At 41.7% G+C, this 14,015-nt stretch overlaps 1 protein-coding gene across 1 annotated transcript; it reads right to left on the reverse strand.

Moving 5' to 3' along the window:
• Nucleotides 1–1,534: 1,534 nt before the first annotated feature.
• On the reverse strand, nucleotides 1,535–13,726 carry CUNH16orf87 (chromosome unknown C16orf87 homolog). Its single transcript, XM_027729556.2, has 4 exons — nucleotides 13,574–13,726; nucleotides 9,936–10,032; nucleotides 7,613–7,795; nucleotides 1,535–2,087 (listed from the first exon to the last, which is right to left on the reverse strand). Exons 1-4 carry the CDS (start codon nucleotides 13,637–13,639, stop codon nucleotides 1,969–1,971), a joined length of 465 nt encoding a protein of 154 aa, XP_027585357.1. The 5' UTR covers nucleotides 13,640–13,726; the 3' UTR covers nucleotides 1,535–1,968.
• Nucleotides 13,727–14,015: the final 289 nt, after the last annotated feature.

Consider the following 14,015-nt stretch of genomic DNA (forward strand, 5'->3'; position numbering starts at 1 on the left):
AGTAACTTTAACTCCACGTGGAGGAGCAGAAAGAAACAGAACAGGTAGGAAAGCAGGTCAGAGCACCCAACAGACTGCCTTGGCAGTTCCCTTTTCCCTTCTTATCACAGCAAATCTCATTCTAGCAACAGGAGCAACACCAGCCTGATCATATCCTTCAGTTTTCAAAGTCAGAACTTCCCTTTTGTTGTTCTGACTTTAATAACTTACCATGCAAACATATCCTCTAGCCTTAAGAGTTACTCATCTGTCCTTACTCCTGGTTCTGTGACAGGCTGGGGCTCTGGAAAGCAGAAGTCTACGTGATGTAGGGAAGTAGGTCTTGTGTTCACAATCTCTCATTACTGGAAGACAAATGTGTATTAAGTGGTTTAAGTTAATTTCCACACCCACCTCTCTCATGCAGTGCTAAACAGGATCCCAATTATTCCTTAGGAGTTAAGAATTAAAAATCACTTTCCATGTTTCCTGCTTTTGCCTACAAAGTTTGCATCTGATCAGTCCCTTGTGGCTTCACTTGAAACTACCACAGCTCCTTCTTTTAACCAATAACTAACAGACAGTCAGAATTTGATAGTCTGGCTTTTAAAAAAATCTTGGCATCCACCCAGAGCTCGGTTCTGTAGCAGAACCTCATCAGGCAATTCTCACTATTGAAGTAATGTGATACTGAAGAGCCTGAGTAATACTTAATTAAAAAACATTTAACTGCATTCCCCTTCTCAGAAAAGAGCGAATGAAAGGTGACAAAACCCCAGTGTATCAGATTTTATGAATGTAATTACCTCCTACACCTCCTCCCTCAGGATTTTACACAGATTGAGGTTTTGGGGTTTTTTTCTTGGTAACACAAACCCCCCATATAGTTACTAAAGGAAGAGTTTTTGCTCCTGTTGCACAACACCACTTTAACAAAGACCACTCTGTTGAATGTCTTCCCCAAACCTATTTCTACCAAAACAGCTCAGGTAGACTTTTGCTTTGGTGTTTACAGTCAACAGCCCAAACACAATAGTGAGAAGAATTATGCTTTTAAAAGGCAGGTAAAGAAAGCTATTGAGAGTAAAAGGAACTACCATATCCTCGTGTTTTGGCAATACCAGTAAGAAGCTAACTGCAGATCCACAAACCTGATACCTGCTTCTCTGCCCCTCCAGGAAATAACGGCCCAAGGAGTTTGGGAGAAGAACTTACCGGCTGGGCAAGGCAGAGACCAGCAAACTGTTGTTATAAAACAAGTGCTTAGCTCTTAAACTTCAGGAGTCTGACCTCATAAAGTGTATATGATTTTTAAAAAACAACTCTATGTAACAGGGAATGATTTTCTAGAGCTAATTCATACACAATATGAAGTTGTCTAACAAAATAATCCCCGCCCCAAATTAAACCACTTTAGTTTTCTTCCTATCAGAATTATACCACACCTATTAAAATATTTAAGTCTCAAGTCATACCTAGGATGAATACCAGACTTCTAAGAAGATTAAAACCAACACACCCTGAGTATCACAAATGTACTTAATTCCCAGTTCAATAAAATATTGGAATATCAATTTATTAAAAAGTTATGTGAACTGTACATACATAAACTGCAATATAGCTGAAAAATCTGAAATATATAATTTTAAAGGAAAATCATTTATTTCTGAAAATATTTAAAATATTGCATTTCTGGCAGCAAATTCAAGAGAAGTGCTCTGGAATAGGTGCAGTCTCTCTGTGCATTTGTCTAGCAATTGTCTTCAAGGAGTAAAACATATCTGCTTCTTGATTTCTCACACCACAACGTTGTGAACACTTTCTTTCTGACTGGTAGAGACAGAATTCCATTTCCAAGAACAGCAGCAGAATTTTAACAGGAAATACTACGGTCCTTGTTGGTGTAGACAACACACTTCCCGAGAGTCCATGACACCTTGGCAATCTGCCAGCCATCCTGCATGAACTGCACCACACTGGGCTTAAAAGTCACAGAATGAGTCTTTGATTGATAATTTTTCTGTTTATTTCCGCCAAGGCCACCGAAAATACGAAGGCCTTTTCATCTGAAAGGTTAGCATACATGTCCACTTCTTTTTCTTGTTTCTCTGTAGAAGAAAAAAAAGTCACTATTAGAAGCTTTTTCCATTATTCCAAGTTAACACAAGTTACACAGAAGTTAATAAATTATGTGAAGTAGTGGAATTGAAGTCAGACAATCAACTCCTATGCACGAGGGATTGAGAAAGAGGAGGAAGCAATGGAGGCACACAAAGGTGCTGGAAGAGCCACAGAATTAGTCATCCAAAAGCATGACTGAATTTCTGTTCTTAAACCATGACAAAAGAATGAGTCGTTAATATAACGATAAACAAGTGTTCAAGTGTTCCTTCAGTGTTTTTGGTTCTGTTGGCTTTTTTAATTTTACATAAACACCTCATATTGTAGAAAACAAGGTTATTTTACAATATCCTCATTAAACACAACATTTGTCCCCCTACTTTACATCTAAGTGAAAGAAACACAAGAGTTTAATCACAGCATCAAAGACCAAAGAGCAGATACTTGGCAGAAGTCAGGCTCCTAATTTATCATCATGAACATTTCTGGACTTTCTACACTGCAGCTCTTCCATCTTATCCCAGCTGTAGAACAATGCTAACACCTCACTGAGCAAGTGAAAGCCTGTCAGCCTCCTCTGCTGATGCTGGCTTGTTTCAATGCTACAGATACACAACAGGAAGCCATAGAAAAGTTTCCACACTGCAGTGCTCAAGTAAACTAAGTCCCACCACAAAAACTTGTAAAGTAATACAATTTCAGAAATACCACATTCACAAATATCACCTACTCCAATAATCAAGAGTATTTATATCCAAGTTTATCCAGCCACAGGTAGCTGACACAAATCATTAAGAAAATAAAGCCAACAAAGAAACAGTTTTGTCAGCAGAAGACCAGGCTTGTGGACACAAAGAAGAGAGAAATGCATTCAGAGCTTTAAGGCTGGTGCCCAGCTGTGGAACTCCATCTCTAATCCAGGCTCCACAGTGGCCTGGACTAATTTACAATCATGACACAAAGCTCACCTGCCAGAGCCCTCTGTCTCACTAACACAGCCACACATGTGGCAACTGCTCCACCAAGACACCTGAACTAGCATGGGAGAGTGAAAGACAAGGCAGCACTGGAAAATAATGGGATGCACCATGTGGAAAAAAGATCCCAGCATCTCCTCTCTCCACCTACTCACCCAGTTACCCCTCAGTGGGTTCACATTCATAACGATATTTTTAGATTTGGTTTCACATTTATGTTACAGCTATGGACAGTATTCCAACAGACTGCCTTCCCTGTGAAATCAAATGCTTGCATTAAAAAACTAAGTAGGAGAGCTGAAAAATCCTTTACCACGGTGTTCTGATTTAATACTGATACAGAAACAGCAGAAACAAGCTTTCTGTTGGTTCCCTGGCTATGCAAGACAATATTCTCTAGGGTATTGAGTTTGAAATGAGTTAGAAACTGAGTTTCAGTGCAAGTCCTGCCTTGTAGTTTAAGACAAATCAGTTCCTGTATGTACACTCTGTCTGGGTTGCTCCACTTCCTCCCTCTCACCATTTAAAAATTAACAATGCTGGGAGTTGTTCTGAGCACAGACACTGCACACACTGGTTATTCCACATTAATCTTTTGTATTTTCATATCTAAACCCCACCCCTTCTTTCATGCTTCCTGATCCAAATCCAGCCACCACTTAAATATATGGGCACCCAGCAAAACGAAAAGTACTCTCCCCCCACCATCCCCGGGCTACTGTTAACAGATTTTGGACTTTTTAAATTTTAGTTGCCCTTCTCCTCTGTCCTCACAGGACAGGTTTGTTCTGACAGATTTCAGCTTACTGAAATCTTAATATCAAAGAGTTATCAGGGATTAAGGTTTGCAAGCTTCACACGTTCTCAGGCCAACTCCAGCTCTCAGCAGTAGCAAGTGAAGAGCCTGCACCTGCATGACATTTTATCACAGGCTGCTCATGGGACACCGTGGCTTCTGCAGGCTCTGTTAAAACTTTCCACTTCAATCTTATCTGAGAGTAGCTTTGACTCATTTCTCTATTATGAACAAAAGACAAAAATGGTATTGTTCTTCTGATAGACAGTAAGACATTAAATAATAAGTCTTTTGCTGTACAACTAAGAGGTTATTTAGGTGAAAATAGTCGGTCTTTCTGGAGCACATCTCTTGCATTCCCACATCTCCTGCAACCCCTTATACCTGTAGCCCTTAAAACTGAATAGGTACAAATCAAATATTGACCCTCCCCCTCACAAATTTTGCATAGATTTACTATTCAAGATAGAAAGTTACTTCAAATGTGCACACTGGGCAGCAATTGTGTGAGTAAGACAGCTGGAAAACATTTGAAAAAGAAAATTTGGGCCAAAAATTTACTTCAGCTTAAGTTTTATCAGGATACTGAAACATATATACTTTATGGAGATTCATCCCTTGTTAAGTAACAACTATGCTTTAGCAATTCTACAGACCACCCTTACTGAGCCTTATTTGCTGGTAACCTCTTTCAGAATAACCAACACCACTTCCTCCAGCACACAAGGGTTTTGTTTGTTTTAATACAGTCAGGGTTGGTACCCAGATAACAAGGCAGCCTGGGAACAGGTCTGGCTGTGTGTCAGTCCCACACAGTGCAACAAAGAACATATCACCACAACAAAATCAGAGTCAAATTATTATGAAGCGTTTCTATTTTCAAAATATATTGTACCATTTCTGAAGAAGAAATCAAGTGATAATTTTGACAAGCCAAGCCTGCAGAGAGAAGTTCCTATTTTCCAGGGTCATCAAATGGCTCTGGAACATGTGACAGGACTATTTTCTGGGTCCCAGCACTCTGCTATATCCCTTCAGTCTACATCAGCTTCCTCTTTCCTCCCCCTCCATTCCTCCTTGCTAAATATGCAGGAAAAATAGCTCGTTCTAAAAAGCCTTTTTTTGCTTCTTCTGTTCTTAATTGCTGCTGAATCCTGCAGCTCTTTGCTCTAATGTGAACCAGTCACAAAGGACACAAAAGAACCAGTCAAAGGCACAGACATAACTGGGAACAAGCACACTATGTATGGAAAGAGCACGGCAAGCAAGGAAGCAAAGCTACAAATGTCATGGGGGTCTTTGGGAAGACAATTTTCATAGCTGGGTGGCCTTCCAATGGACAGATGACCAGCTCTTCCATGCTATTATAATTGAGGTGTTTTCTGTTCACCTGTTTTTTCCATCTACAAAGGCATTAGGCACTGCAGAGGCCCAAGAGGCACCAAATACTTAACACCTATGCAAGTAGTCTTTTCAAATATTTGGGGTGAAAGAAGGACAGCACAATCTCTAGTGGCAAGTAATGTGTACCCAAAATATCACAGAAACATGCAACAGGCAAGGAAATAAGATACTTAAAGTCTAACACTAAGCTGACACCTTGCACTCCAGAGCTGACTTTCAACACTACACAGACTGATACCAGGCCTAGCAATCAGTCACACAAAAATCACCTTAACTGTAGTATAATTACAGTTGCTTAATATACACAAACAACACCATCAAGCACCAGGTTTGGTAAAGGAAGATTATTTCTAAAATTCCCACTAATTACTCCACACACAGTAGTTAGGTCAATTTTCTAAGAGATTTGAAAAGGGAGAGGTCAATGTTAACTTGATTTATAGTAATTACTTACAAAATGGTGAGTTCACTGTTGAATTTATTTTTATAGCCATGACAACCATATATATCACTTTTTTTTTAATCAGCCCAAAAATCACCACAGTGACACATTACAGTCTGACATAACCAGAAATAAGTCAGAAGTAAGAAAATATTCTAAGCCTACTTACTGCTGAACAATAAGATGAGATGTACTGGAGCAAAGATAATGACAAATGGGTGTGAACCCAGGCTCTGTACCAGCTCTGCAGAAGAGGGTGAGCAAGAGATTGTAGCAGTATCACAAGATCAAATAAAGGGGATGGCAAGAGCAGGAGAAGATGAGGGTAATCTTACCAAGTGAGATTCAACTTTAAAAAGCACACCAAGAAAAAGGCACACCACACACACACACACACTGATGCAAAGATCTCACTGCATCTCTATCTCCAGTTCTCTACCTCCAAGCACTGGCATATTGTACTTAGCAGGATGCAGCAGGTTAGAAACACTCAGTCTAGTTTTGAATAGGAAAATGTGTCTCTTTTTGGAGACTACAAAACATGCCTTAAGAGAATGGATCTTTTCCTTTGACTGCTTTCCTCTTTTCCAGGGACAGAAAAGAAGATTTACTTTTTATATGGCAACCCAAGCAGCCTTGCTGGAATTTTAAAACCAAAGCTGTTTGTGAACTAGACCAGCAGTTAAAATGCCTGGAAAGATCCTAAAGCTGCTAGACAAAGTCTAGCTTGGGTCAATAACAAATAGGGAAGCTACATACATCAATAAGCCACATGAAACAGTGAAGAGGTTAGGCATTACAAGTGCATTCCTATTATAGGAAAACAATTGCCACCCAGAAAAAAATACAGAAATCAAATTCCACCTCCTCTTTCCAAATCCAGAGCACTAAAAAACTCCACCAAATCCCAATTTATACTTGTTTACAAGAAAGAAACATTAAGAAAGAACAGATTTAAATCAAACAGCAGAGACATCAAAACCGGTTTTGAAAAATGAGAAACTAAAGGAATTTGCAGCATGGATTACCACCCTTTTTTCTGCTAACAAACAAGTTGGAAGGGAAAAAATAGCGCCATTTCTGAGTTATACCACAAGATATACTTGAAGGCCTGAGGAGTTTTAAGAACGATATCTTCTGAATATTTGTATGAAGTCTTCTTACCTGCCTTCCAACCTTTTTAAGTCCATGCTAAGTTTTGGATTCATAATTCAGGCCTAAAATTACTATCTCCAAAAACACAGATAGCAAACGAAGTGCCAATGGGCTCTTCAAACAATAGAAATTTTAAGTGACAGTTACATTCTTGAGGGGCTCCAGAATTACTCTCCTCATGTAACAGTCTCTTGGCTGCATAAAGACTAAACCCAGCAGGTTACCAAGGAACCTTAATAATCAAGGAGGCATTTTTTCCTCTAGAGTGTTATTCTAGAAACATGGCTCCAAAATTCAGGTCATAGTAGCAATGCCCTTTTTACTTTGGCCTTCCAAAAGCTTTCAAGAAACTTTTTAAGCAATCCAGTCATTCTAATCCCTCTCTGACAACAGACATCATCATATTGTTTGTCCTTGTGATATAGAGCAGCAGTACCTTAATAAAAAACAAACCAAAACCTCACACTTTGGTCCAATGGCTTTCAACCTACATGCTGAAACTTGACACAGTGGCTAAAAATACAGATTTAGATCTTTGTGGGTTTGTTTCATCAGACACTGAAACATAAAACCAGAGGTCTCTACAGATGTGAAACAGTCCCCACCCTACATTAAGATATGAGGTATTGGCTGAACTAGTCTAATTAAATGGTTTAAATGGCATAAACGTTTACTGATTAAAAAAAAGTCTTCATACAGATAGAAAACCCAGTGAACGTATTTCTCCCCTCCTCATACCTCTTTCTTCCTCGTGCTTTTTTGCTGAGGCACTCTTAGGTCTTCCTCTTCCTCTTCTGCTGTGGTCTGAATGGCTGTTAGACCTGGATCTTTTTCGGTTTTCTAAGTCTTTATTTACTGCAGAATTTATCTTCTCTCGCTTAACTCTCTCTGTCCGCCTCCGCTTGGCCTCGCTCTTGTTTTCTGTGCAAAGGAATAGAAATGGACTCATCCAGAGTTCTTTTCATCTCTGTTCTTAATTCATTCCTAGTGCTTACCCCACCTTTTTTTCCTTAAGGTGGTTAGATGTCTATGCCTGTACAGCAAATACGATATCCACGCACAAATGAAGGGCTCAGATCCAGAATGACACTTTGCCTCTTGATTACAAGGATCAAGCCTTCAGTTGCTTCAAATGCATTTTGCAACGTGAGACATTTGCTAGTACACGAAAAGCTCAGTTTCCCAAACAAGATGGAAACACAAACTGCACACACCACAGCCACCAGGACAGCCCACTGCACCTGCTTCCTCTAGCAAAAGAAAAAGGTTTATCACACAGGCAAACACCACTACACTTGATCATCTTTTGACAGTAACAATGAAATCGTTCCTGCTGCTCAGACAAATCAAAGGCTGAGTCAACGATGCCATCAGTAAATGGCACAAAACACGGTGTAGGTGTCCCACCAAATGCAGCCTATGACAAGGCTGTGGCAGGGGTATTGTTTTCCTACACGCCAAAGTAAAAAAAAAATAAAAATAAAGAGTATTTACATGAGTTTCACCTGGAGGTTAAGTATAAATTAATGAGCTTGAGTACCCAAAATAGTACAGTGACAACAGCACACTACTGAACATGGATTAGCTGCACATTTGCAAGGCTGCAGCACCATTCTGCAGTAGTTATATTGTTGAAAATATTGAAACATTTCCTAAAAGAAGTGGCAGGTACCTTATGAGCACAATATAGACATACACAGTCTCTTACCACATCTTCCTGGGGAACTGATTTTCTCTTGCTGCAGTTGTCCCATTAGTTCTGTACAGGCACAGGGTACAAACTGGACAGCAGGGTAACTTGTCACTAATGTTAACACAAAACCTGTATTTCACAGTGTCACCAACAGGCTGAGGTGGCCAGGGACCCTCTGGAGACCAACCTGTCCTCTGCTCAAGCAGGACCACCAAGAATCAGTTGCCCAGGACCATGTCCAGAAGGCTTTTGAGTATCTTCAAGGATGGAGACTCCACAACCCCTTTGGGCAACCTGTGTCAGTGCTTGGTCACCCTCACAGTAAAAAGTGCTTTCCAGAGCTCTTTCCAACAGGATGGCCCCCAGCATATATTCACTTTGTCTCCCCTGGTTCACTTCCTATGTACAAAACTCAATTATATAACCAGATTATGGTCTTCAGCTTCATTTTTAACTACTTCATCCACTGGGGAAGAGGAAAGAAAACTGACTAACACTTCCAACCTACCACAGACATTTCTTAACCTCCTCCACCTTGAAAGTTAAGTTATCAGCACAATGTCATCTAATTCCTACAAGATCCTTCAAAACACGGATACAAAACATCAAATACTTAACTTCCATTTTGTAGGTCTGGTAGGTAATTTTTAAAAGTAGACATTCTAGATCAGATATGCTGTTGGGTTTCTTGGTTTTTTGGTTTTGGGTTTGTTTAGGGTTTTTGTTTGTTTTTTTTTAATATACATCTTCCCTGACAGGTTCTTCTTCTCACTCATTCCTACTAGGACCGGAGGAAGTGATAAAAGTGATCACAAGAAGAATGTTATTCTTGCCAAAATGCATATTCAACTGACTTATTACTGTATCCATCAACAAAAGACACACAAGTTGGACACAAAAAATACGCTATTTTTCAATTCAACCCATGGAGAGAGAAGCAACACCCACCTGGATTTAGATTAAACATTTTGACCATTTTTTTACTTTCAGAAAACCCAGCTTCAATCAGCACATACTCTGAAATCAGATCCTTCTGGCACTTCTAGACACTTAGCTTCGAAATAGGATTAACACAAAGCTTCCCGTAATGAGGTTTTTTGCATAGACACCAATGTGCACAGCTAGAACATACACAGAGAAAATGCCAACATCACAAGTGCAAAGGAAGACAGATTGAAAACACCAGCTTCGCCCCCCTCCTCAAAATTCAAGCAAAATTAACATATTCAAAGTCTACCAGGCACAAATTCAAGGGAAAGTGAACTGACAACAGTCAATTTACACAGAGAAGTAAAACACTCGATCCTTTGCCTGCAAGAAATAAGGGAGAAGAACCGTTGCCCCTTCTTGCCCCTCGGTCAGTATTACCTGTGATGGGTGGGGATCTCTCAGAACGTTTAGCATGCAAGAGTTTTCGACTAATAAATATGTAGCCACAGGGACATGATTTACATGCAACAGGAACCTGGGAAAACAAAAGACAAATATTTCAGATAATTTCATATTATGACAGAATTCCTTCCCGATGAAGAAACAAACACACCAGTAATTCTCATTTAGCAGAGATAACTCTTGCAATTCAGTCAGTACTGCAAACTATGGTCTGTACTATTATACAATTGTATTTAAACATAATAAAACCAGATTCTGCTGTGAATCACCCAGCAAGCCTTTTCTTTGTGCAGTTGTTCAAAACCAAGCTGGAAATGCACAGCTGCTGTGATTGCTTTGCACCGCTTTTCCCCAGACTGGCAGGAAGGGGGTGGGGGAAAGTGGAGAGCATTAAAGGAAGGCTGAATTAAAATAGAAATACAATTTCTCTTCAGAGCTCTCAAATATCACCAGTCAAATCAGTCAGACATTTCCAGTTGTGCTTCCTCTATTTACTTTTAAAAAATAATTATCAGTTAAAACCATCAGTGCATTCAGAATACATTCACTTTCAGAAGCATTTGAAAGCAGCTCCTTTAGAGAGCAGGAGCAGCTTTAAACAGGAGGCACAACAGAGCCCGAAGCAAAACAGATGCATTTGTACCACACTCTGCTCCAGAGCTGGAGACAAGGCCGGGTGGCTACAGAAGGACTTTGTTAATCCAAAATGCAAATAACCCACCACAGCCAGTCAAAAACCGACTGCAGGCCCAAGAGTTTGAGAGAATACAGTGCTTTTCCTGATCAGCTAAGCAGACAGGAGCAGTGTGTTCCCCCAGAATACGACAATGTAAAACAAGAAATGCCACATTTAATACAAAAAATGAAAAAAAAAAATCTTACTTGGAGCAATTTTTTAAAAAAGGCCACAGTGATAAATTACAAACCTCATTACCTTAATGCCAAGATCTTTTGAGATCTTTTAAAAGTAGTAAGGAATACACCATGTTGCTTTGATTAGGTTTAAGACTCAAAACACAAATCAAAGCAAGTTTAAACAGAGATCTGGAAGAGATTAAAATAACACACATAAAAGTCGAGTCATGTCGAAGCATGACAGTGGGGGAGAAAAAGCAGGAGGGACTTTCTCCAGTGTAATTCTTTAAGACAGGTCACTACAAGTTTGCCAATGTCCACTGAAACAAACAGGAGCACAGAACCACGACTATCTGCCCAATTTAACCACTGGCTAGGAAAAACCCTGCCAAAACAGTACATGAATCTGTAAAGGGGAACTTAACTGCTACTCGGAATAAACAAATTATTTTGCTTTCTGCAGCACATCCCAACTCCTGTATTTCACCCTGCAAGCAGCTTACAGATAAGACTTTTGATACAGGTTTTACAGAACTAAAGACTTTTTAATTCCCTTTATGGAGACGCTGACATAATAAAACCAATTCCAATAAAGGTTTATTGAACCTTAAAGCTCAGAATGTAGCAAGCTTGTGTGCACACTTGTCTCCTTGTTCATATATCAGTATAACAGTACTAAAGCCCACAGTCTAGCAGATAATGTGTGTATTTTTAAGGTGATACAGGAGTTCCATTTAAATCCATTTTTGAACACTCATTGGGTCTCTCCAATAATTACGTTTCCAGGCTCAGCTTTAAAAAAAACTTCTGGCAAAACCACGCAAGGGGATTGGAACAGACCCAGTATTTTTCAACGAACTTAACTGTATTTAACAGAACAATACTGTTCTCACGTTACAGGTTTGGCATGTAGGTGTGTGCATCATTGGGAGGGAAGGGACTTATTCACTGAAATGTGTCAGTTATCCTTTGAAGACCTACACTGATAACATCCTGCACCATAATTAAGGCAACATAGTCCTACAAACACTACTTTACTTCGTTCAACATTTTCCTAACCAAAAAGAAATTAAGTTTCTTATACAAGAAATTTTACCTGACACTAAATTAAGAAGTGATACTTATCTCCTCTGATTGACTGTAAATACTTCAGGCTCCCTAGTTTAATTAGGCTGTGCTTTGGTTGTGAAAATATCATTGGCAATGATATATCATCTAAATTACGATTAAAAAAGTTTTAAAGCCGAAGAAGTCTTACTCAATATTACATTACAATAATTGTGGCTGTCTCAATATCTCCATGTACGCCAGTTCTAGTTAAGAATTCAGAAACAAATGCAAAGCCCTTGTTTATGGAAAAATTTAAGAAAGACTAGTACAGAACACAACCACTGAAGAGTCACACGAGAGCTTCCCCAAAGCAACTTGTACTGTAGGCTTTAGTTTCTTGTCCCCTCTGAAATATTTGGCAATGAAAAACAAGGTCCTGTGAGCAATGTGTGCCAGGGCAGGACATATATGCATATTAATTCCATATTAGCCACAGAAGAGTTGCTAAGAGAAAATCTACACTGACATATGCATATCATGTGTTTTCAAGTGCAGAACAAAGTGAAAGATTTCACACCAGTTTAAAAAGCCTACAGTGTTTGCTTATTTGCCCTTTCTATTGTTGGTTTGACATTCACTACATTTATTAAATAAAACAAAAAAAGAAACAAACAAAAAGCCAAACAAAAATTCCCCCACTCTCATATGTAACTTCTCACTGATTTTCATTTCTCCTTTCACCAACCGAATAACCAGAACCCGGCACACGATTCTTTCTCAGAAATAGCACTTCAGTGACGTGCTTAACGTGAGCATTTGCAGTGGTTCATCTGCTGGTTAAAACATGAAAGGACGCCCACACACAGCTCAGCACTCCAAACTGTTCCAGCAGGAGCAGAAACACTGGAAAAACTATGCAAGTCAGAACAAATAATACGATTTTTATTAAGTAGAGAAAAATGGCACGAGATTATTTTTTTTTCCTAATTGTAGCTAAAGCAGCGTGTCCCAGTCCGCTCGCAGGGTCGAACGGGAGCAGCGCGGTTCCCATGACCGCATGTGACAGGCTCTGCCCCTCCGCCGAGCCCCACGGCCGCTTCTGCAGCGCTGGGCTATTGTTCGGGGCTCCGCTGGAACCGACCGGCCTGTTTTTAGCAGTCACATCGTTCCCGGCGAAGGCAGAGGAGCTCCCGGCACGGCAGCAGTGCGAGGCGGCCGCTGTGGGTGCCGGAGCGTGAGCAGCTCCATTTTGTGCACGCGAGGGACCCGCGGGGGACGCGGGCGGCTCCGGGGACCCCCCGGCTGCGGGGCAGAGAGCGCAGCCAAGAGATCGATTTCGGTGCTCCCAAAGTGCCGCGTGAGAAAACAACACCGCCGAACGCCCAGCCTGGGGCACACCAGGCATCCAAAGGGCGAACTGCATTATATAAATCACCAAGCCCATTGTATTTGTGACAAACCCCGCGGTTACTAAGCACCACGAGCACACAAACAACGCCGCAGCCGCGCAGAACTACGAAGGGCTTCACCGCAATGTAACCAGCACGCTACCCTGCGAGAGGGACGCGGCGTTTAATCCACATTCCGCGCAGGAAGCTGCAAAAGGCAGCAATTATTTGTTTCACACAAACGCCGCCTCGCAGCGGCACCGAGACGCTTTTCCGCGTCCTCCCTTCCCAGACCCCCGCGCTCGGCCCGCGGCCGCTCACCTGCTGGTCGCACTCCGGGCAGGACTTGGTGGCCATCTTCACTTTCTTGGCCCTACTGGAGGACATGCTCGCTGCTGCCGCGGCGGTGACTGACACTGCCGGGGCCGGAGCGCCGCCCGCCCGGGAGGAGCCGGCGGGAGGAGCGGGAGGAGCGGGAGGGAGGAGCGGGAGGAGCGGGAGGGAGGAGCGGGAGGAGCGGGAGGGAGGGGCCGGAGGGAGGAGCGGGAGGGGCCGGAGGGAGGGGCCGGAGGAGCAGGAGGGAGGGGCCGGAGGGAGGAGCGGGGAGGACCTGGGGGAGGTCCGCGCGCCCCCTCATGGCCACCGACAGAGGAGCTGCTCTTGCCCGCGAGGATGAGGGAGCCCGGGGGATGAGGGGAGCCTGGGAATGAGGGAGCCAGAGGGATGAGGGGAGCCTGGGGGTAAGGGAGCTCGGGGGATTAGG

This window comes from Pipra filicauda, unplaced genomic scaffold, assembly GCF_003945595.2.
Source record: "Pipra filicauda isolate LSUMZ 115617 unplaced genomic scaffold, ASM394559v2 scaffold189_size1545977_pilon, whole genome shotgun sequence".
In the NCBI taxonomy this organism is placed as follows: Eukaryota; Metazoa; Chordata; class Aves; order Passeriformes; family Pipridae; genus Pipra; species Pipra filicauda.